This window comes from Grampus griseus (assembly GCF_964374135.1).
Source record: "Grampus griseus genome assembly, chromosome: X".
In the NCBI taxonomy this organism is placed as follows: domain Eukaryota; kingdom Metazoa; phylum Chordata; class Mammalia; order Artiodactyla; family Delphinidae; genus Grampus; species Grampus griseus.
This window is the reverse complement of record NC_138999.1, coordinates 125,899,112-125,924,592: the sequence shown is the minus strand read 5'-3', so window position 1 is coordinate 125,924,592 and position 25,481 is coordinate 125,899,112. Positions and strand designations below refer to the sequence as shown.

The 25,481-nt window shown below is 42.8% G+C and overlaps 1 protein-coding gene across 3 annotated transcripts in view; it reads right to left on the bottom strand.

Annotated features, from left to right (window-relative positions):
* AFF2 (ALF transcription elongation factor 2) overlaps positions 1–25,481 on the bottom strand; it is a gene marked incomplete at both ends in the record, with an annotated part of 485,583 nt that overhangs the window by 60,581 nt on the left and 399,521 nt on the right. For all 3 annotated transcript variants that reach the window (XM_082681834.1, XM_082681833.1, XM_082681835.1), the window contains one exon: positions 22,055–22,092. In XM_082681834.1, coding sequence (XP_082537960.1) covers positions 22,055–22,092 — 38 coding nt within the window. The remainder of the gene's footprint in view (positions 1–22,054; positions 22,093–25,481) is intronic.

Sequence of the window (25,481 nt, the reverse complement as noted above, 5' to 3'; positions counted from 1 at the left end):
CTGGCGATTCATTAGCTTGTACTTGACAGTGAATCATAAAGATTCGTGCTAAAAGACATGCAATTGTAACCTAATTAGTTTCCTTTATTGTTTGGAGAGATTAATTTAGAGCCAGCCCAAGAAATGCAGAATAGTACATAACCAGGAGATCTGTCGGCTCCTGTCTCCAGTCTGGGAGGACTTGAAGATTAAATCTCAGTGTGGCAATATCAAGAGTGACCCAAGTAGAAATATGTGTAAAGTGGGTGGCGCTGGCCATCAAGTGGGGGAGGAGCCTGACGTCCTGGCAAGATTCCAAGTGGGAGACCCAAGCAAGTCTGGGTTGGATTCTCAACTACTATTAATTAACCTTCTAAACCTCAGTTTCCTCATCTGTAGGAAGGACAAAGCCTTGCAGAACTAATGAGAGATGATGCATATAGAATGTGCCGTGCTCAGTGGGCGCTGAGCACAGACGGCAATTATCGCTGCGATTGCTTTCAGAAGGCAAGCTGGGTCTGCAGAGCTCAACACAATGGACAAGGCCGGCCGTCTGACAGTAGGAAATACCCAGCACGGCCTGCCTCTGCACGCCATCTTGCAATCTTGGAGTCTCTATGGGCTCCCAAAGGCAGGCCCACACTTTCGTCTACTCTAGTTTCACAACTACTCATCCATCAGTTGCAAAACTGTTTTTGAGAGATGAAAATGAAACACCCTGGGATGACTCCCAAATTTGTTCCTAACAAACGATCTTGGGTGGCAACTTCCCATTCTGGGGCTAAATGAACCCAAGGAGCACTAATTGCTTTGAAGTTAATAAAGACTTTATTGGCTTCAAATAAGCGGTGTTTGCTTGGCTGCTATGATTATAGTTACACACTCTCTCTCCATAATGTAAGCTGGCAGAAATGTCTACCTTTTACAAGTTTTAAATCCCAATGGGATTGACAGAAAAGGCTATAACCACAAATTGGTTTGCAATTTTCCTCTTTCTTCCCAGCAAGTCCTGTATGGTTATATTATGATCTTTGCTTCAAACGAACTGCTTGTGACTTTTATGGCCCTTTTGTGATCTAAATGGCTATCTCATAAGATATTCCGTTGCCGCTTCTTTCTCAATTGCTTTTACTGTGAAATGCCCTTGTGGAGAGTGCTGGGGACCATTTCATACTCTTATGGTATTGATTTGCTAAACCTGATGATAGGTTTACATTTAAGATACAGTACTGTATATGAACAGAGTGGGAAGCTTATGAAAAACAGACCCAAAGCTTCCATGGAGGAGACGTTGGATACCATTTGTATGTTCTGGAATACAAGGAAAATCCCTAATCATCTTGGCATTCATCTCAGAAACTCAGCACGTGGCAATACCGCCAGAAACATGACAATTTGGTCTCCTTAGTCATTCTTTCTCCAATACTTTTACATTCAAATGAGGTGCAGTGTAACTGAGAATACATAAAAACATTATAACATCATTTGTCCAGTCTACTACAGTAGGGAGTTTGGCAGTGCTTTTGTTATAAACATTTCTCATGACCCTCCACGAAAGAAGCCAACATCTGGCTGGGATGTGGAATGCGAGGTTGATTGAATGGCTGTTTAGTGCTCAAAATAATAACCAAATGCAAGAAACTAGTTGGAAGCCCCTCACCTCTAGTCCAGCCTTCAGTTATCTTTGCCTTTGTGCTATAGACAGTGTGATGAGAATGAGGCTGCGTTTCAGTCCTGGAGGAAAAGGAAAGGAAAAGAGAAGGGGAGATTCTGAGGAAATGGATAAGAGCGGGAAGGCAGGCATAGAGGAAAAAGAAAGAGAAAACATAATACAAGAGAGAAAGGGGAGAGAAGAAAGTAGAAAGGGAAGAATGATTTGTGGTAATAGAGTCCTTCATTGAAATAGGAAAATTATGAAGCTTATTGGCCTGGCTGCTGTAAGGTCCCTCTCTCTAAAGAATTCTCTAGCCATAGCATTAGTAGTTACTAATCAATGTCTATGTTCAAGGTCCCAACTTCTCTTCCTTCCAGAATCTAGCAGTTCTCTGGATAAATTGAAAAGTGTAAGTCTCAAGACTACCATAAAAAAAAAAACCCTCAACATTACTCAAAGTGGCACTGAAAGGTAAACTGATGACTAGAATTCATTTTAGAAAATCAAACACAATCACTAGAAAAAAATGAAACCTTAGGCTTTCTCTAGTTGCGGCGAGCGGGGGCTACTCTTCGTTGCGATGTGCGGGCTTCTCATTGCAGTGGCTTCTCGTTGCAGAGCACGGGCTCTAGGCGCGCGGGCTTCAGTAGCTGTGGTGCGCAGGCTCAGTAGTTGTGGCTCGCGGGCTCTAGAGTGCAGGCTCAGTAGTTGTGGTGCACGGGCTTAGCTGCTCCGCGGCATGTGGGATCTTCCCGGACCAGGGATTGAACCTGTGTCCCCTGCATTGGCAGGCGGACTCCCAACCACTGAGCCACCAGGGAAGTCCCAAGCTGCGCTGTCCATGTGACATCAGGGCTTTTATTCTAAGAAGTCAGCCCAACAGATCCACCAATAAGCTTCCACTTGAGCAACAAAAATCAACGAATATGGATTGAAGTGGTATGCAAGGTTCAGTCACTGGGAAAATGGCGAGGAGGTCATGGCAATTTGGCAAAGCTTTGATGTGGACTGCTGCGAACACCAGCAAGATGGACTCTACCCCATATTGTCTATAATTATGGGCCATAAATTCCACTCTGTGTTCTCCATATGCTACATCTTCATTTAGAAACCACGGCATTCACGGCTACTTCCATCTCAGCTCTGCAATGAAAGTGATTTCCCCATAGATCCTCAAGAAGAGTGACTCATATGAACTTGAATGACTTCCCTTTCTGCTTTGCATAGGAAAGGGGATGTGACTTGAGGGGGTGCCTCTCTCCTGAATTATACCATTATTTGGCTGGTGCCAGAAGTGGGGACCTCATGCAACCAGTGTGAAGCAGAGTGGGAGAATTTCTACTCACCCTTTTCATCTCAGAAGAGACCGAGTAAATAGACTTGTCAGGCTTTGATGTGGCGAGGCTGCTTTTGGCAAAGGATACCAACGCATACTTTGTTATTTTCTTTTATGACATAGCAAGTTTAGAACTAAAACAGAACTTCCAGTCCAGCCCTGATGCTTCCCCAGCCCTGGACTCACTCTTTACGTAAAAGGCACAGTACATGGGAAGCAGGAGAGCTGCAAGACAAAGCAAGGAAAATACTAGAAATATCTGATCCGCGGAACTGTGGCTTCTTTCGTGGCACGTGCACTAAGAACCCGCATCCAGCAGATTCAGCAGATGTTTAGCCGGCACTCACCATATGCCAGGGATTTTCATCCACATGATAGAGGCATTATCTCATTTTAGAAATAAGGAAACGAAGGCTGAGAAAAGTTAAGAAAATTGCTCAAGGCCAAGTAAGGAGCTCTTGCCACTGAACCCAGCTGGTAGGCTTTCCAATACAGGGACGAGCATCACAGCAAACCCTTGCATAGCTACGCTATTCCACGTATGCATGTCAACTCGTTTAATCTCCATCGCAGCCTATGAAGCAGGTGACATCATTAGCCCCTTTTTACAGATGCAGAAAGGGAGGCAAAGAGAGGTGAAGCAAACTTGCTCAAAACTACCCAGTGGGGAAGCAGCAGAGCTAAGATGTGAACCCAGGCTCTTCATTTCTCCAGACTGTGCCTTGCAAGGTTCTTCAAAAGCCTTGCAGACAGCCTGGACTCCCGAGGCCAGTGCCAGCGGCCAGCATTTTGCCACGGAGGTGACCTAGTAGCATCCCCTGGGACAAGTGCGTGCGTGCGTGCGTGCGTGCGTGTCCTAAAGGCTGAGATTAACTTCACTATTTCTTTCATCCATTCATCTAAACAAACATTAAATGCCTACTGTGTGCTAGGCACTTCCTCTTCATAAATTGGTTAAAAAGCTCAAATTATTTTTCCAATTTTTCTAATTTTCTCTAAAATGTAGAGATGATAACATTGTGTCCTTAAGACGGTATCTTTAAAATCTGGGATGAAACAACTGGATATCCTCAAATTTATCCCTATGGCTGTCCACTGACAGGAAGCTATAGCAGAAAGGATCCATAGATCAGACAGGGTGAGAGCCGCCAGGAGCCTTACAGCCCAGCAGGCCCCTCTTTCATTGGATTCAGGAGAAAATGGAGGCAAACCAGACAGCTACTCTTAAAAGCCAATTGTTAAAATAGTTCCATCTAATAGCACGTGGATCTGCTCTTTATCACTGTCTGTGGAATGGTTAGATCTGGATGTGTGTGCACGTGTCTTGTCATATGCATCTCTTATTCAATAGATCTTGCTGGGTTGTTTGTTGATATTCAGCCTATGAAGAACTTTCTGGTAAAATCTGAGAGGGGTGAAGAGCACAGAAATTGGAACTCAACAGAAGCAATGGAACCCCACGTTACCCAAAGGTTGTTGGAACCAGCAGGATTTGTGGGGGAGGTTTGGTTTCATTCTAACATTTAAAAAAATTATTTTGATGAATGGATAAAGAAGATGTGGCACATATATACAATGGAATATTACTCAGCCATAAAAAGAAACGAAATTGAGTTATGTGTAGTGAGGTGGATGGACCTAGAGTCTGTCATACAGAGTGAAGTAAGTCAGAAAGAGAAAAACAAATACCGTATGCTAACACATATATACGGAATCTAAAAACAAAGGTCATGAAGAACCTAGGGGCAAGACAGGAATAAAGACGCAGATCTACTAGAGAATGGACTTGAGGATATGGGGAGGGGGAAGGGTAAGCTGGGACGAAGTGAGAGAGAGGCATGGACATATATACACTACCAAACGTAAAATAGATAGCTAGTGGGAAGCAGCCGCATAGCACAGGGAGATCAGCTCGGAGCTTTGTGACCACCTAGAGGGGTGGGATAGGGTGGGTGGGACGGAGGGAGACGCAAGAGGGGGGAGATATGGGGACGTATGTATATGTATAGCTGATTCACTTTGTTATACAGCAGAAACTAACACACCATTGTAAAGCAATTATACTCCAATAGAGATGTTAAAAAAAAAAGAGAAGGATCAAAAAAAAATTATTCTGTAGCACACTTGGGTTGACCTCTATCCAGAAGCAGAAGCTTCTGTGTATCTGAACTCCCCTCCCCGACTCCCACAACTGAACTCCACCGCCCCTGTGGGCAGAGGTTGGCGGCCTCAGTTTGGAATCCCCTTCAGCGTCTAGCAGAGCAGAGGCACAACACATTTCCATTCAAGTCCAAGAATCACGCAGAATGCTTTCCCTGGGAGAGGTACTGATTGTCCAAGTTATCTCCATTTTCATAATCCCACGAAAATCAAGCATTGTTTACCTAGATGGAAGGCATCAGATGCAGGTAAGAACCCCGAAGCTAAACCGCCTTGCCTTCAGTGACAGAACATTGATGTTTGCTAAAAGTATGTACACGTACATACACACACGTACACACGTGACGGATTCTTTTTACAAGTCCCACCAGTCTCTTTTCACTAGCTGGAAGGTTTAATCATTATCTTTGTTCATTAATTATGTCCCTGAGACAAATCAAAGTCGGGACAGTAAAAGAGTGTCACATTTTGAGTTTCCATAGTCGCCCTGTCACCCTACCGAGAGGATTTGGGACTCATCCATCTATATAAAGGTGAGATCCAATTCACTTTTTATAGAAAAATCTAAACTCTGGTGGGCGTTTCTAATGTTATTATCTCTGTCAGTAGAACTGAAGTCTTAAATATAATTAGGCCCCATGTGTCTGCCGGCAAATGCCAAAGTCTCAGCTGTGGTTCCACCTTGACATACTCTACTTTTTCACGAAAGAAAAACAGCCCCGGAGAATCGCCCCTAACTTCCTTCTCTGTAACAAACACTACACACAAGCTGTCCTCTTCCTTCTAAGGTCTAGATACTCACCAGCCTCACAAACACGTATCATCAGATCAGCTTTGGGTTGGATTTAGAAAGTGATTTGGGACGCTGTGAGAGCTGGTACACTGTGGATATCCTGGCAGAGAAGAAAACCCTTCTAGGCAAAGGGTATACGTGTCCTTCAAAGCAAACGATCATGTGTTTCCTTAGGAGTTGAAGGAGTTTTCGATTCCCTAGGCTCTGTCTGTGGGACCCTGTTCAACTCTGCTAATGCACACTGCGATTTTTAACACATGCCCATATTTTATCTATCACACATGCTTTGTTTTTACTTACTAGTGAGTTAGATACGGTTTGCTATGTTTCAGTTTCCAAATTTTAGCGCACGGTAGTAGAGTTTGCTATTCATGCACTTAGATCTCACATCATAAAGCTGACCCTAAAGGGAATAGCAAAGAATGGCATCTTCAGGGAAATCACCTTTTAACAAGGTGCTTTTGGTAATTCAGGGACAAAAGCCCTCGTGCCAAGCACATGAGGTACAAAAGTAAACCATTTTAATCCCCAAATCGACAAAGTCTGACGAAAGCAAACTCTAATTGCATCAAACTAGAATTTAGTCAATTACATATGGGCCATCATGGTACAGACTTGGTTTTGAGGCATCAACTCCCTATAGGTGTTGGTATGTGAAAGGTATTACTTGTTTTATTATCTGAAAAATGTCTGTGTACTTTATAAGGGGCTCCTGTGTAACAATGAGCACGGTGAAGGCCAAAGGACATTCATGCATGGCGAGCGTGCCAGCCAATTTCTTGCTCTGGCTGCAGAATGTGCCAGGGAAATCTGGCAGAGCCACGTGCTTTCCATAATAAACTTGTCCTTCCGCCAGTGGCTGCTGGATCCCCGCAAGCCAATGAGCTGTTTCGAGTCTGAAGCAACAGAAGATACCTTGGCAAAGAGGAAGCGTCGCAATGAATAATGAATGACCTCTCCCCCTTGCTGGCGTGGAGGGAGGGGGATGGGAGGGCTTCCTTGTAGATGACCGACTTTGCGTGGTGGGCAGAAGGTTGGAGAACAGGAACGGTAAGTGGGAAATGATTTAGACCCAAGTGCTGGCGTTTTGCTGAGAACATCCTAATCACTGGGAAGAGAGCAGGGATGTCTGAGTGCCCGTTAATAAGTACCATCAAGGTATCTAACCCCCTGGGCAAAGTCATTCCAGTATGTGAAAAGACAAAGGGAGGCAAAAGGGGGTCCGTAGATGTGAACTACTTTCTATTTTGTCTTCTTTTTCCAGAAAATAGAAGAAAGATGAAACGGATTCATTGAATTCCCCCAAACTGAAACTCTACTCCAGGAGTACCAAATGGTGTGGCATTTGAATTATTCTTTAGCCACAAATTAGCACCTCTTACGAGTTTCATGCTTTTCAGCCATTGATTTTTGATAAATCCTGATTGGCAAATGTGAGAACAGATGTAGGTGTGCCAGATGGTTTTCCCAGACTTACTCAGGTCTAACTGCCAGACTTTGGGCCAACGAAAGCTTAGAAAATTAAAGAAATAATTTATTCTCTTTTTCCTGACTCTGGGGACGGTTCTCTCTGTGCCCACTAGTTCATGCACTGCATGCAATGCTATTCATTTGGAAGAGCTCACTTATGCAACTTCCAGGCCAAAAGAAATACACCAAGGGACGGAAAACAGAAAATAGCTTCAAAAAATTAAAATATGCTGGAAAACAGGGAAAATGCCAATTATCAGCTCTCCAAGATTTTATGAGAAAATGCTTGATTCCTTTGAGCCAAACAGTGTTTACAGTTGCAGCAATGAAAATTCTAATTTTGTGCTCTAATGAACACAAAACGATCCACACTCAACCTTGGCAAAACTTATAATGACTGTGTAATTGAAGTGACTTTGTCATATTAAAATATTTCATAAAATTATAGAAAAATGCCAAGAAGTAAGACTATGGATTGGGAAGTCTTGGATATGCGATACAATAGCCATACCCTCCCACCCCCCATTTTATAAGTAGAATGAATAGTTTACAGAATTGAAGAACACCATTCTCACTTAACACCAGTTTACCAAAAATCCAGAAGATGTTAGATGCTTCTGAGAGAGAGCCACGTAATTTTATTCTAAGCATTAAACACATCAAGTAATAATTTTCTTTTGTTGCAAAATCTCTCAATACACTTAAAATGCTATTAATTCCTCCTCACTCTACATTTGGAATGTAGAAAAGGGAAGACTTTTTTAAATTTTCTGTTGCCATTCCCTAGTCCACAACAGAGGCTATGGGGACTCTCGGTCTCCAGCATAGTTGGAAGAGAAATCCAGATCAGTGATTCATGAGTGTAAACACACAGATTTGGAGAGGACCTTGATTACACCCTAGTTCACAGACTATTGAATAGATTTGAGGCCTGAGTCCCAATCCCATTCTCTTGGGGCTCTTGGATTCAGAACTGGAAATATCCACTTCTGTATTGCTAAGGCTTTTGTCTTTGTGTCACATATGCAAAGTCTAAATACCTACTCTTTGGTTTAGCCTTCTAAACCAAAAGACAGCGTCTATACAAGTAAAAGGGGGTTAAACAATGCGTAATTGGGACCCAAAATAGCCAAAAAAAAAAAACCCCAAAAACCCAAAACTTGAAAAAGAACAAATTGGGAGGAATCACACTTCCCCATTTCAAAACCTATTACAAGGCTATAGTAATCAAAGCCATTTCAAAACCTACTACAAAGCTATAGTAATCAAGACAATCAAGACAGTGTGGTACTGGAATAAGGATAGATATATAGATCAATGGACCAGAAATAAGCGTGCAGAAATAAACTCTCACATTTATGTCTTTTCAACAACTGGGGCTGGGACAATTGGATTTCTACATGCAAAAGAATGAAGTTGGACCTCTACCTCACGCCATATATAAAAATCAAGTCAAAATGGATCAAAGACATAAAAATAAGACCTAAGACCTAAGACCTAAAACCGTTAGAAGAAATCATCGGTGCAAACCTTCATGACCTGGGGTTAGACAATGGGTTCTCAGATATGACACCAAAAGCACAATCAACAAAAGAGAAAAAATAGATAAGCTGGATTTCTTCAAAATTAGAAACTTTTGTGCTTCAAAGGACATCATCAAAAAGTTAAAAGGCAATGCACAGAATAGAAGAAAACTTTTGCAAATCATATATGATGAGGGACTTGTATTGAGAATATATAAAGAATTATTACAACTCAATAATAAAAAGACACAGGATCTGAATAGGTATTTCTCCAAAGAAAATATAGAATTGGCCAATAAGCACATGAAAAAATGCTTAACACCATTAGCCATCAGGTAAATGCAAATCCAAACCGTAATGAGATTTCACTTCACACCCACTAAGATGACAATAAACAAAAAGACGGATAATAACAAATGTTGGTGATAGTGCCAAGAAAGTGCAAGCCTCATATGCTGCTGGTGAGAATGTAAATGAGGCAGCCACTGTAGAAAATAATCTGGCAGGTTCTCAAAAGGCTAAACATAGAATTACCATCTGATCCAGCATTTCCACTCCTAGGTATATACCTCAAAGAATGATCACACAAAAACTTGCGCATCGATGTTCATAGCAGCACTATTCATAACAGTCAAAAAGGTGACAACAACCCAAATGTCCCTTGTTGATGAATGGATAAACATGATGTGGTCTATCCTTAAAATGGAATATTATACAGCCATGAAAAGGAATGAAGTACTGATCCATGCTACAATATCGATGAACCTTGAAAACATGATGCTAAGTGAAGGAAGCCAGACACATAAGACCACATGTTGTATTATTCCACTTATATTAAATGTCCAGAAGAGACAAATCCACAGATACAGAAAGCAGACGAGTGGCACGGGCTGGGAGGAGGGAAGAATGGCGAGTGACTGCTAACGGGCACAGGGTTTCATTTTGGGATGGTGGAAACGTTCTAAAATTGATTGTGGTGACTGTTGTACAAATCTGTGAATATACTATGTGAATTATATCTTAAAATAGCTAGTTTTAAAAATTGTGTCATCATCTCAAAAACACCAATGTATATGTCTAAAATAGAGACAGTTTTAAGAGAGGGATAGACATTACAGGAGATGCTGATCTGGACAGTATGGGTATTCGTATTTATGTAATTCATCAGATCATTACTCCAGTTTTCCAGTTCACTTTACCTGCTTACAATGGGGCTGTGGCTTGAAGACTGCTTAGGACCACTGTCTAGTTGATTCAGACTAGTGGCCCCCTTAGTGGCCCCCTTGGTAATAAGCTGGTGACCCTTCCAGGTTGTGCCCCAGTGGCTCCATATATCAACAGTAGGTTGGCTAAAGAAACTTGTTTCTGGCTCACTGAGGTACCCTCAAATGAGAATGACTTTGCTTAACTTACTGAGCTGACATCATTAATGCAACCCAGCTTTACTGATCCCAGCATGTCTCTAAGTAGATTTTGATATTCCATAGACAAAAGGCTTCTAGGTCAAACATGCTAGGGAACCACTGCAATAACCTATATTCCCCCTCTGAGAGGTGCACAATGTCCATTAGAATGTTAAGGGCTCAAAATTCAACTTAGAAGAAAACTTTTAAACCCAGCATTTGCTGTATTTATTTGACCACTTTGCAGCAAACACACACACCCACACATGCACCTGTTTGTTTTGTTTCCTGCATAACACCTATTAACATCCTTCAAAACACGATCCACGGACCACACTTTGGGAAACTTAACTTAGCCCATCAACAATTGGCGGAAGGAAGAGAGAGCTATGACCTTGAAGCTTTCACTATCTGGGGACGTTATCTCGCTTTGAAAAATGTTAATCTTAAAAAAGATGAATATGGACGCATAACGCTCAGATCCCTAGAAGAGTGTTTTCTAACCTTTTCCACATGTTGGTTCATGTAGGAAAGGATTGGAATAGTATGGTTTGTAGTCAAGAGACTCCAGGGCTCCTGGGTCCTGTCACCCCAAGTGTCACAAGGATCAGTAGACCTGCATTTCTGCAATCTATGCCACTAAAAAACTGTGGGGAAGTCCTGTTCTCAATAATCCATCACCAAACCACCCTAATTCAACTATTTTCATGTCGGAGAATTAGTAGACAAGCTGTCTAGGCGATACTTGACTTACCTGGACATTGGAGAATTTGTGCAGACACTAGATTAATGTTTTTCACATCACTGTGAGATTGACTATAGTTCTGTCGAGGCGGTAGGAAGCGGGTGGAGCATAGGGGTGATTTAACACCAAACTGTCAAATCCAGGAACAGAACTGGATTCTTTGAGGAGTGAGACTGAGCACGGTTGCATCTACACACCTAGCTCTTTTTTTCCCCATCTTTAGCGAGATATAATTGACATATAACATTGTGTAAGTTTAAGGTGTATAACGTGATGATCTGATATACTATATTGCAAAACAAGTACCACAATCAGGTTAGGTAACACACCCATCACCTCAAATAGTTACATTTTTTTTGTCTGTGTGGTGAGAACTTTTAAGATCAACTCTCTTAGCAACTTTCAAGTAGACAATGCAGTATTGTTAACTATAGTCACCACGCTGTACATTACGTCCCCAGAACTTCCTCATCTTAAAACTGGAAGTGTGTACCCTCTGACCACCTTCACCCATGTCTCCCCGCCCTCTGGCAACTACTAATCTACTCTCTCTTTCTATGAGTTTGGTTTTCTTTTTAGATTCCACATATCAGTGAGATCATACAGTATTTGACTTTCTCTGTCTTATTTCACTTAGCATAATGACCTCAAGGTTCACCCATACTGTCACAAATGACAGGATTTCCTTCTTTTTTGTGTGGCTGAATAAGATTCCATCAGCTATAAAGTTGACCCTTGAACAACATGGGTTTGAACTGCATGGGGCCACTTATACATGGGTTTTTTTTTCACTAAATATGTACTATGGTACTACCTGATCCACAGTTTGTTGAATCTGACTGTGGAGTTATACCTGGATTTTTGACTACGTGCAGGAGTTGGTGCCCCTTAACCCCTGTGTTGTTCAGGGTCAACTGTACAATACAGCACATCTTCTTTATCCATTCATCTGTCGATGGACACTTAGATTGCTTCCATGTCCTGGCTATTGTGAATAGTGCTGCAATGAGCACTGGGGTGCATGTGTCTTTTCAAATTAGAGTTTTCATCTTTTCTGGGTATATGCCCAGTAGTGGGATTGCTGGATCATATGGTAGCTCTATTTGTAGTTTTTTAAGGGACCTCCATACTGTTCTCCATAGTGGCTGCACCAGTTTACATTCCTACCACCAGTAAACACCGAGAGCTTTTGAGCAACCAGGATTCCCGTGCAAATGGCGCGATGAGAACTGTTCACTGTGATCATCTTGCATGGTCTTCCTAAATCATCGACGAAGGATTAGATTATGTGTGGGATGGTCTCTGGATCAGACACTCTTGTAACTCCTTGAAAATCATTCTCTCTACACGTGGTAGTTCCATTAACCAAACTATTTTGATGAACCAGAGCACTTCTTTCCCCAGGCCTCTCAAATAGCGAAAGAAGAAATATAACTTTTTTTTTTCAAACATAGCAATTTTGTTTTTACTATTCATTTGCTTCCTTATTCTTCTTTTGGGGAATCTGAGGTATACTGAAGATTTCTGTAGCAGTAAAAATTCTTTCAAGGATCAGATTTCAGAAGGCTTCACCATGTGCTTTCACTTGAAAGACAAATCCAATTCGGCATGAAGTTTCATTATGAAGAAACTGTTACATGTGATGACACTGGTTATTGAAAATGGAAATGAAGTGAGAGGAAGCTAACACCGATGTGTATGAGATTCTGCTTTCTTTGAGTGACACAAAGAACTCAATATATCCAGTCAGCTCCGTTATGCCCACTGGGAATTGAGCTCCGGTGCTATTGCGTAGGGCTGCTGCTTCATTGCTGGAAACGCAAGTATTAAGCCTTCTGTCAGGTACATCAGTAGCTAAAGAGAATTTACTACTGGGAATTGTTTTACTTTCCCTCTCTCAGTTAAAGTAATGATAGTAATAATCTGGGCACAAAATTCATAAAAGGAGGGTCCCAACCAGTCGGCACAGGCCGACATTTTGGCTTTTACACTTAACGTCTGAATTATTTTAAACCTAGAGGTAGGCATCGAGCCCATCACCTCTGATCAAGTTTTCTTGTGCTCCGATGAGTGGCCGTAAGCAGAGAGACTTTTAACAGCAACACAACAGGGGAATCGTCTCTCTCCTTCCTAGTGTAGGTTTTGCCTAAGAAGTTCAAGGGCTAAGATGCAGTATATACTTTGATGAGGGTCCACTCTGCTCTGGCTCCCACTCTTGTTCATAAAACTATCCTTTCTGTCTTTCCGTCCGTCCCCGCCAACTCTCCCATAACCATGAAGCAAATAAGCTTTTGAGTACCTTTTCTTCGGTCTCCAGAGTCAATGTCACCCCAAGAGCCCCCGATGCGTGGCTTCTACATCAGTTTTCTCCTTCCCTTCCTCTGTCCTGGAGGCTCAATGTATTCTGTCTACAATATTTTCAGTTTGCACTTGGTGGAGTTTGGGAGCTGGGGTACATTTCTGAATTGGGGTCTCCTGTTTAGCTGTGCTGTCAAGATAACTCTGGATTCTTTTCATAATTAAAAAAGTCAACAAGCGGGCAATGACTGATGGATGAGCTATGCCTGCAAAGGTAGTATGAGAGCTTCACTACTCAGTGTCACCACTCTCTCTCCACAATTCTGCCCTGTCATCCATCCAAGAGCTTCAACGTCCTAGATCTTTGTGCCAAATTGTTTTATGATCAGCGTTTGAAGTACAAACTACAGGGAGTCCTGCCATGACGAGTAAAATATTTAATGAGTATGTTAAAAGCTAGAATTTGATTACTGACCTGTTCGTCAATAAGTCCCCCAAACAATTCAAAGTAAATTTCCCTAATCTGTCTTGTTCTTTCACCCTGCCTGAAGGATCGCTAATGAATGTGCTGGCTGAATGAACAGAAGGATGGGGAACTCACACAGCATCGGCCTGGATAACGTGCCATGGGCACCAGAAACCTGTTCGTCCCATGCACAGGTTCCTCTGGAGTACGTTCCTCATCCAGAGATGATTTTCCAATAAAATCAGCCTCGATTTTTGCAAGCATAAGAGCGATCCCCGAGGGAGGAGATCAGGCAATTCAATTCTAGGAAATGCTGTATGAGGCAAAATGAACCCTGAAGCAGTGTTATTTCCTGAAACACGGTCTTGTTTTTTAGTTTCTCTCAGACACATCGATATCCAGTGAGAAATTTGTTTTTTAAACTCCGTCTACTGAGATGTGACCAAAGGATTTAATTACTTACATATTCATGAAAATAACATGAGATGAAAGGAGGTGTGTTTCGTTTTACTGCTGCACAGAGTTACTGCCTGAAGCCTTGTGGCTTAAAGACCAGCTCCCTTAAAGAGAGAGCCGGGGCTACTGGTCAATGCGGACACTGACCAAAGGCTTCTTCGTGCTGTGATGGTGAAGTATGGGGGTAGGAGGAACCGGAGATCAGGAGCTTCTCGGACTCCCCAGCGCTGAGGAAGAGGGCGAGTGTGCATGTTTCGGCATCGGCTGCTGTGTGTCCTATCCTGCTAGTTTCTGAGCATCAAGATGGCCTTTCCAAAAAATAGGAACTATCACGTGTTGTCACCTGTTAACTGAATGCTCTGTTTCCTTGTCCTAGAGTGACAAAAACGTGCCTTCTGTCATTCTTGAGAATGCTTAATGACATCAAATGCAACTGCCCACGCCTAAGCCCCACCCACAGGGACGCCGACATCTTCCCCGCTCCCCCCACTGCACCTTCCCTTCAAAATCAAGAGCAGGACCATATCCTGAGTGGGAAGGCGGCTATAGACCGGAGGCATCAACTGAGACAGAAAATTCTAGCTCTATATAGACAGGACAGGTCACTTTAAAATGCCTCAGAGTTAAGCCCATATGGAATCTTGACTCCTTTAAAGGAAAGCTCGGTTCCTTTCTAGGAAAAGTTATAACTCAGATGAGGGCTAACAAGGAGAGTGCAAAATCAGACTTCCTCTAAGATTAAACTCGTATTCATGCTGAACTATGAGACTGGAACTTCAAAGTCATGTCCTTAGACACCTGCACTCATTCATTCAACCAATACTGAGCTCCTACTGTATGCCAGGGACTGTTTGAGGTACTAAGGTTATAGCAGTGAATAACAAAGTTCTCCCTCATATGGACCTGACATTCTCATGGAAGGTGACGCTTCAAACCTTAGATAGATGATAGCTAAAGAGATCGATCTGACAGAGAGACAGACAGGTGGATAGATACAGTATGCTAACAATTGCTAAAGAGGGAGAATAAAGGGGACGGGGAGTGTATATGCGGGACAGGTTGCTATTTTGCACAGGGTGCGTGTCCAACGCTTCTGCGCTTGTTTTACAAAGCCTTTGTAAATTTCCTCCTCAGGGCGTTCCCTATCCACAAGAGAAAATCACTAATATTTTGAAACAATATTACATTGATTGTCTTGATTACCCACTTTTTCAACATCCACGACTCTAAATCACTCACTGTCCTGGACTAGTTAGTTTTCAAAAGTTAAACCCCAATTCAAAGGTCTACCACCCATCACTAAGGACCAGCAGAAGAACCTCACACATGCGTGATGGAACTTCCCAAGAGGATCTCCCAAGAGCCTCTGGGCCGGCAATGCCCAGATTTAAAAACACACAGCATTTTCTAGTTGCATCACATGTGAAAACAGATGTTTCTGTAGTGCTAGGAAATAGTAGGGTCTCCTGTTTCTTTTAAACATCCTCCTCTACAGTCTTGTTTCAGTCACATCAAATCTATTTTTGGAAGTAGGTGGGGTTTAAATTATATATGAATGCATATACGTGTGTAGAGAGAGTATATACACATCTGTGCAGATCTCCAAAGCAAGTTCACCAGCTTGTCGAATTTGCTTAGTAAACCCTGGTATCACGATTTGAGGCCAGTTAACCTTTCACTTAGCCAATGTTGGTAGTAATACACATCTCCAGCTGGTGGTAGAGAACTGAATAAAGTGTGCTTCTCCACGGGGATGCTATTATTAGCAGATTCCTGGCCACTCCCACTTATAGGGTTTGATAACGCGGACACCAGTGGGTGTGGACGAGCCTCTTGGCTGCCCCCGGCTTGCCCTGCCAGTAACTCACAGGGCTGCCATGGAGTTAGACAGCCATTCACTCCCTGAAGCTGCTAACAAAATAAGCAAACATCCAGAGTTTTCTGAAATATTTTCCCTAACTACGTGGACCCCGCTTGTGGGAACGTGGGGGTTAAGAGAAGAAGGAAAGCAGTCAAAATATTAGGGTGTGTTGGGCTTCCCTAGGGGTGCAGTGGTTGGGGGTCCGCCTGCCGATGCGGGGGACACGGGTTCGTGCCCCGGTCCGGGAAGATCCCACATGCCGCGGAGCGGCTGGGCCCGTGAGCCATGGCTGCTGAGCCTGCGCGTCCGGAGCCTGTGCTCCACAACGGGAGAGGCCACAGCAGGGAGAGGCCCGCGTACCGCAAAAAAAAAAAAAAAAAAAAAAAAAAAAAAAATTAGGGTGTGGCGAGGACAGGGAAATGGATACTGAGGAAAAGATCTGCAACGTCATCAGCAACAATTCTATCTTGGATTTAAATTACCTTGGAGCACGAGGGTAGATGGATGCAGAGTATACAAATGTGTGTGCGTGTAAACACTGGATTATAACGACACATGCTCTCCCGCCACGCTACAAATTCCACAAATGGAAACATTTTCCTGCGGAAGAATGATTTACCTTTTTCTTGGTCTTTTTTTTAATGTTGACTCTCCAGATAACTGCTGTTGGTTTAGGCAAAAGCTTTAATAAAGCAGAAACTATTTGTTTCCTATTTCAGTCCCTGGCCAAAGTAAGTCATTCCTCCTGTTCTCGGTCTCCCTAAACTAGTGGTCAACGAAATAACTTATGACCCCAGGCTTCTGACTTTGAACGTGTTCTGCGGTAGATGGAGGATGGATTTAGCGTTTTGGAGCCCTGTGCATAGTTACCGGGGGGCCATGCATCATTTCTCCAGAAATAAAAATAGCCCTACAGCAACGTTTATAATGTATGGGCTGGTACGCATCTACATCAAACTTTAACATCAAGTATTTCCTCAAATAAGCATCATTATAAAACAGAATTTGAAGCTTTGGTTTACGTTTAAGAGGTGGAAGAACCATGTAAATAATCTAGCTGACGTGTGTAGCAAGGAAGGAACATATCCGATTTCACACCACAAGCTAGCGTTAGATTCAGGACTAGACCCCAGGTCCACGGGCTCTTTGTTTACGTTTAATAACTAGTGGACTAACTGGCGATTCACAGTAACAAGGGAGAGGTCTTCAATGGTATCCGACTCTACCAAGCTCATTTCTCTTATGTGGATAAGCTCCGAGGGCCCTAGGCCACCATTTCTTCCGAGTCTCAGTTTCCAGCCGGTCCTTTCACCGTCTGCTACCTCAGCAGCAGTGTCTCAAGCCAGCAGTCTCTGAAGTCCTGGTCCTAACGTCTCTTCCTCCTCTCCCTCTCCCCCATCTTCTCCGATAGTGATATAACTAGAAGCACTTTCCATCCCGAGAGCTTCCCCTGTACCTTATCTGTCCCCACTTAACAAACGTATGTCTCTCTATCTTGTATTTAGTTCTTTACAAACCGATTTGATCTCTCCTCCTGGACTCTAAACTCCTCGAGGGTAAGACCCGTGTCAGGTTTATTTTTAATTCCCTCAGCATCTATCACAGTTCCTGGAATGCTGGAGATCCTCAGTAAATATTCATTGGATGAATAATGCACAGACGTCGTGGTCAGGAAGATCTTTGTGGCTATTTGTCATTTTCAATAATGAAACCACCGTATCTATAAGACGGATCAGTGCCTGAATAAAGCTGTAATTTCCTAAGCAGAGCGGATGCGGGTCCCGATTTGTGAAAGACAACCACCACGTTGCTTAACGTTGTTAACGTGTAAACGCAAGGAAGAATTTCATGCTTGCTAACTGCTTGCTTGCCCACCCTTTTGGTAACAGATGTCAACCTCGGTTAGATTCAACTCAACTTATTAGTGCATGGCTTTTAGCCAAAAGCAATTCACATTTGCAGAAGTGTACTATCACATATGTCTTAATAACAGAAATGTGTTTTTTTAAAAAAATGTATGTGATAAGTCACATATGGTAAAAGAAATCTGTACATCTCTCAGGCCTTGACGCCACAATGAAGCTTGCAGATAGTTGCTGCAGAACGTTCATACACAAGCGAGAGTCTCTCTGACACATGAAAGAGGCACGGTTTGAACATACTAACCAAGCTTTGATACGGGCATGGTCCCAATTGACTGATAGGTACACCAGTATCTCTCGTCCTGATCACTGATCTTAAGAACGTACAATTTTGATTCTTATCCTCAGAGGTAATGTTGAATGTTTCAAGGTAAAATCGTTAGTGTATCCAGGTACATTATGTGCTTACATTCACTAAGCGTATATTTAATTTCTCCTTTGTATGGAGTGTAATTAATGAGTACCACCGTCTCCCTGCGGTGATGAAAGAAGCTTACAACCATGAAGGTATTAAAAATAAATTAAACAAGTGGTTGAGAAATAGGGAGGGGGAAGGCGAACCTTTAGAGAAGAAAATATCCAAAGTACATAACATTGTGAAACATTTGCCCTCACTTGAATCGAAAGCTTAATTAGCCTTAGTTAGATCTTGGGAAGTAATAGAATTTTAGAAAATGTATATGCCATTTGCAATACATCCATCTACACACAACTTGGAAGCCTACCAACGTGCTCTAGTTATGTGTTTACGGGTTTCTGAGGCATCACTGCTCCGTCAATGGACCTCATATCCATAACGATTTTCAATGATCCTGAATTCGGAATGGTCTCTGTGCTCCGAGTAAGGATTAGGTGATACCTCAGCCCCAGAAAGTCCTGAACACAAGATAAAGGGCTCAGTAAATACCTACTCAGTGTTTTAGAGGACAAAGAGAGAAAGGGTTCATAGTTTAACCTTCGCTGTCACGGGAAAGTTTACATCTGCACCTTTTCCTACCTGACCAGCCAGAGCAGGGGTCAGCAGACTTTCTCTGTAAGGGGCCAGATAGTAAATATTTTTGGTTTAGTGGTTTGTACAGTCTCAACTCTGCCACTGTAGCACAGGAGCCACAGGCGATACTGAAACAAATGAGTGTAGCTGTGTGCCAATAAAACCGCTTTTATGGACACTGAAATTTGAATTTCGTATAATTTTCACATGTCATGTAATAGTCTTCTTTTGATTTTTTTCCCCAACCATTTGCCAAACTCTGCACCAGAGGATGACATCCAATCACACATAATGATCATCTTCACCAATCTGTGTTCATACTTGAGTTGTAAGTGATGCCTCCAGACCTCTACTTTTCCAGCAAGGCTGTACACGCTTTTCGTGGTACGCCCAAACAATCACATGTTAATTCTCATATACAAGATCAAGCCAATAACTGGTCAGAGGCAAAGCAGTTAGTATGAACCAGAGCAACGTAGGAACATTTTACACGTGGCATGAATCAGAAGAAGAGAATGGACGCCTTGGTCAGTTACAACACGCGAACCCTTTGGCCCCGACACTCTACTAGGGTAGGTACCAGTCTTATTAAGCCTCCAGGCCAGGTGCCTGAAAGGAGTGTTTTCTGGGATGTGTCCAATTTGTTTCCTTGTGCATTCATTCAGAAAACAGGTAAGAAACGCTGACTCTACTTGGGATCGCAGTGCACTGTGTGTAACTAAAATTCTCTGGCAGACATCAGAAACGGAAAGAGGACCACTATACGTAAAACTTTTCAAAACTTCGCTTCTGCTCTGCTGTCAGGCAGTTTAATTGAGCCGTGCTCTGAAATTCCTGTCCCTGAGCTGAGGTCTTGAAGAAGGCTGTCTTCTTAAAGTACCCAGGTGGCTGTGGCTGGGCAACTGAGTTAGGTATCAGGTATTAGGTACCAAATGCAACAGGACACTCAAACTCACGCTGACAGTGGTATCTTATCTAATTGGAAGACAATTCTCAACACCTCCCAGTTGGTTGTGACTTAGGTTTGCTACTGGACAGATCTTCAAATATATTAAAGAGTAAAATATTGTTCCACATTCTATTAGTAACCCTTTGGCTCTTCTAGTTTTTCTCGTTACAACATTCCTTAAAGTGCTAGACATTCGATACAGTCTGTACTGTGAATTAGCCAGAGCTCTTAAAAAATATAATTATCTGTAGGGTCGAATTCTCACAAGGAGCAGACAGAAAACTGGTCCCACTTCCAGGCCATCAGTACGATTTAACAAAGCCCCGCACACTGCCAATAGGCTGTCTTGTGCACGCAAAGAGGGAGTTTGGGACTCACTTCCTATCGGGAGGGCTTGAACTTGGAGATGTCTGTCCCACTGAGGGCCAGATTTACACTCCGCCAGCCTCTGCCCCATCCCTTGTGACCCGGGGCATGCATCTGCCCGTGGGTGAACTGGAGGGAGGGGCGCAGTCGGACTATGGGAAAGAAGATCACTAATGGCCCACCCAGGGACTAAAGACCTGGCCTTGGCCTCATTAGCACCATCCTCTAATCCATGGAGCTTGCCTGCCATGGGCTCGCAGTAGAGAAGCCTTCCGGGCAAAGACAGAAAAGAAATCAGGCTGCAGAGAAGATTTCAACCGCAACCAAACAACCAGACCAAAATTCAGCTACTAAAAATGCTCCCATAGGACGACTATAGCATAATACATCTCCAGACCACAGATAGCCCTCCAGAGGCTACAGGAGGCTGATAAGGAATATTCCATGGCCTAAGAAAATTAAATTTAGAAACAAAGTACACAAGACCTTTTGGAAAAATGAACTGGAGCTTGGATTTAATGGTGTGCTAAACACTACCCTGGTGACTTGGAAAAGTTAATTATTTTATAAAACACAAGCAGCCTTCTTGTCACTGGCATTAGCTGAACCATTCTCCCAGAAACTATTAAAAATCAATGCAGTCCCAACTAGATAACTGGATAACTAACCATATATATCCAACTCTATCAATAATAACATTAAATGTGAATGGATTTAACAATCCAGTCAAAAGGCAGAGACTGTAAGACTGGGTGGGGGGGGAAACAAGATTTGACTATATGCCATCTACAGGAGACACACTTTATATTAAAAGATACAGATTAAAAAACAAATCAATGCACTCCCCATTTCTGCATTTGTTATCCACTCTAATGGAAGTCGGCTGACATAAGTTAACACATAGTTCCTAGAGATGTGATATTACCAGACCTGTAGTAACCCGGCAAATAGAGCAGATCTTCCCTAGGTCACATGGCTGGTGGAACTGGTATGCATCATAACACTGCAATCAGATGTCACAAACCCAAATGACAAGACAGCCATCTTTAATTTGAAAGTCTCCCTTCTGGAAGAGACAGGCTGTCTAAGATGTGCTATATTTAAAAGAGTGCTGTGCAGCTTGTTTATAATTTAAGAGTGTCTCATAAAATGCCTTGGAAATAGCTCTCTGTTAGCTAGAAAAACCTTCAGTTAAATATATTTTTATGAGCTTTTCATTAACAGAGTAGCGAGGCCTTGATGCTGAGGTGCCAAACCTCCCCACGTGGCTGGAAATCACTTGGCACATTTTCAGCCATTTACGTCTCTGTCATAGGTCCAAGGTTTGCAATTAAAAATGTAATCTTTTTAGCATGTGCAAAACCCAAAGGCTTGAAGTGCTCTGCATTGAATATGATTATAATAGTATTTGGCATCTACTCATGGACGGCACATATTAATTTATGTAAACTGGGCATAACTTGGAGCACTTCCTCATCAGGACCACAGGAAAAATCAAAAAGCTGGTCCCTGCTCATTGGAGGGTTTTTTTTTTGCTGCTTGTTTTGTTTTTGTTTTTGTTTTTAAATTGTCATGAATAGAGATGAACTCAAAATCAAGGTCTCTTTTATGACCTTCTTCTTTCACATGCCTGGAGTACATTCAAATGAACACTTCCAACTAATAAAAAAAAAAGAACTTACGTTACAGGATTATTCTTAGATTTTGCCTTTTCAACAGCCTGTGAACAGAAGAAAAAAATGCAATTAGACAACATTAGCAGGCATAATCTTTGCAACTAGTTACCAAAACAATAAGCAATATAAAATGCTCTTCAGAAACACGAGGAGCTAACCAAGGCAGGCTGCTGGAGATAAGCAGACCGGAGACCCAGAAAGCAATTTTCCTCTCCCGGGGAGCGTGGTTACCGGTCCAAGTGCAGCTTTCAGACACAGGCGGGCACTGCCAGGGCTGCCTGGGAAATTCAGCAGTGCCTGTGAGAGTGGGCCCTTAGGTTCATAACTCCATCCTCCTCTCTCCACTTTTCCTCCAATTTTTTTTTTTTAACCTGAGCCCTGTGCTTGTGGAAAACAGCGATCATTAAGAACTCCCCCATTCCCACTCCATCCTTTCACGTTCTGGAAAATGGCTAATTTCAAAGGACCACACTGCCATCCACATTCTGAGATAAAACTCAACTCTATCCTTCCTCATGACTCCCCTAAGTTTCCTGTATGGTTCTCCTTTCTATTTGGGCTGACCATCTGTTGATCACTAGAAAGGGACTGATGATTTATTGAGACCTTGTCTCCGTTGGGTGAAAGAAGACAGAGAATCTGGTTTACTGTTCCTTTTTGTGAGTGTATTTTGAGCTCAGATAAATTGAGAATGTACACCCACTGAGACGAGACCAGGTCTTTAAAATGGACGTATGAACTTTGTATATGCTTGACTTATGTCTGAAATTTTAGAATTAAAACTATAAGCTCTCTGTATCTGTCTGTATGTTTATATGTCTGTGATTCAGAAAAGTCTTTCCCTCTAATTATGTGAATATGTAATATTTTCCTACCTCCAGATAATACCAACCAATTAGATTTTAAATCCCTTACACTAAAGGAGCTCATTGTGAGTGGCTTAGAGATAAGGAAGTATTCATATAATTGGCCGTTCTCAATATTTCAGAACTATCTCATCTCCCTCCTCCGCGTGCACCTGCTTGGATTATGACAGGGTGTGGAGGCAGACACAGAGGGAATGGTCATGGGCACATCTGGGGATTTTTAGATCTCTGGTGGGAAACCGTTCACCCTGCATTGCTCCGGCCCCCTGGCTGCACCTGCCCGGTGATAGAAAGGCCGAAGTATCCATTTCTAAAATCATTTTTATTAGCAGATACCACAAAAGGGCAAGGGCTGACCGATGGCTTGGATCAATTTCCTCCCGTGGAACCTTTAAGAAAACACACACCAAATCATCGAAATGAGGAAATCTCTGGGCCTCTTGGCCTGTGTGCCTTAGATATGGAGGCTGGTCCCAGTTTATTGCTGAACCCATTGATCTGTGTACAGTCCATTTATCATTCATGAAAAGAGCTAGTGATCTTCACAGTATATTAGAAGAAACAACTCAGATCATCTGTCAACAGCCCTCTTATTTCTGTTTCCCTCTCCACAGGGATTGCATCTCCTTCGATTCTTCTGGAATTAAAATGTTGCTAAGCAACACAGCTGGGGGCGCTGATGGTAGAATGGCTACAGTCTATCAAACTGTTTAAGCACCTGGAGGGTTATAGTGATGATTTTTTTTCATACTTCTGTAGCATAATTATGTCATCAGAACCAAACTTGTACCCCGCCAAACTCTTTCAGGCTGTAGAAATAACATTCAGTATGGGGAGCGTTGAAGCAGCGGTTTGCCAACCTCAGGGCTCTTCAGACTCTTTTAAAAGGTATCCATTCGGAGACCTGTATATCTGTGAATCCTGGAGGTGGGTGAGGGCTAAGAGATGAAGAGAATCCTGCTATAAATTAGAAGGCAGAGGCAACCACTTGTAACAGACTATTTAAAATCCAACATTGGACTTGACATCCTGAATGACCAAGGCATAAGCATACTGAACCTTTCTGTGCATAACAACAACTCAGTGCACTTGGAAGCAATTTGTTTTAAATCAATGAAATACCTTCCCAGTTTAGACATTAGTGTTGGAAATCCAAGTCCTTCTCTTCTATTGAGTCTCAGGTTCTGTTTCTAGATAAATACCCGTTAATATTTGGGCACTTTCTTTGGCTCGGTAGGCAAAAATCATTTTCTCACCATCTGTGGCTGAGGGTGAATTTTGGCAAGTATAGTGAGAAAGAGATGGAATGAGGTAACAGGTGAAAATGAGAAAACAAGGACTATGCGTCTGGCTGGCCCAGTCATCTCTCATAGGTGTTTAGGGTATGAATGCCGGAGCAGTCCCTTAAAGGATGCTGAAAGGAAGAGCCAGATGCCGGCAAGGAGTGGGGGAGAGACCTTGACCTTCACTACAGCAGCACAGGCAGTCTGCACGCCCACGCTGGCCTTTTCTACCACCTTTTCTCCCCCAGTCCTGGAGGGTGGAATAGGATATGGCGGCGGGCTGAAGACAGGCCATTGTGGAAATCACGCGAATCTGCTTTTCCCAATCCCTTAAAATCCAAACAAATCTGTTCTTAAAGAAGACTTAGATTATCACAAAGTAATGGACATGGTGTTCCAGTGGTTTCCTTTGAAAGCGAGCTAGATGTGATGGGCTGAGCGTGCCACTGGCCGAAGACGGGGAGGAGAGAAATCAAAGTGACATTGCTTAACCTAGCTTTGATTCAGCGACATGTTTTCTGAAAAGTCTTCTCTTCTCTGTGTGTCGAGACTGTCACTTAGACCCAGTTATTTTTCTCTAATCAGGAGGCACATAATCACATTCAAGGCCAGGTTCTTTGAAACATATGTCTTTTTATACAGTCATTATAGGAAAATAACTTCATTCAAATTAATTTTTTCCGGGTTGCTTGGATAGTGATGGAAAATAGGCTGAGAGGTTTTCTTTGGAGATTAACCCAGGATCATTCCAGAGTCCCCAGAGCTTTAGTGAGATGCTCTCATGTCACCCTCCTGTGCGCTCGCCTCCAAATGAAATGGTTGCAGGGGGTGTCCGCCAGGCATGAGAAACGGCTCACCATTTGCGATCTCCACTTTCACTGTAATTTGACTTTTTTTTTTTTTTTTTTTTTTCGGTACGCGGGCCTCTCACTGTTGTGGCCTCTCCCGTTGCGGAGCACAGGCTCCGGACGCGCAGGCTCAGCGGCCATGGCTCACGGGCCCAGCCGCTCCGCGGCATGTGGGATCTTCCCGGACCGGGGCACGAACCCGTGTCCCCTGCATCGGCAGGCGGACTCGCAACCACTGCGCCACCAGGGAAGCCCTGACTTTGTTTTAAGCACGCTATAAGGAATTATTAAGAGACTTTGAAGAAAAGTTAAGTGAATTATTTGCATGCAAAATATATATAGCTTTAAGGTAAAAGAACTAGTCTAGAAAATATACAAGGAGAAAATTCCTCTTTTCCTTTTATACAAGTTCCAGATACATGTTCAAGAATGTGCT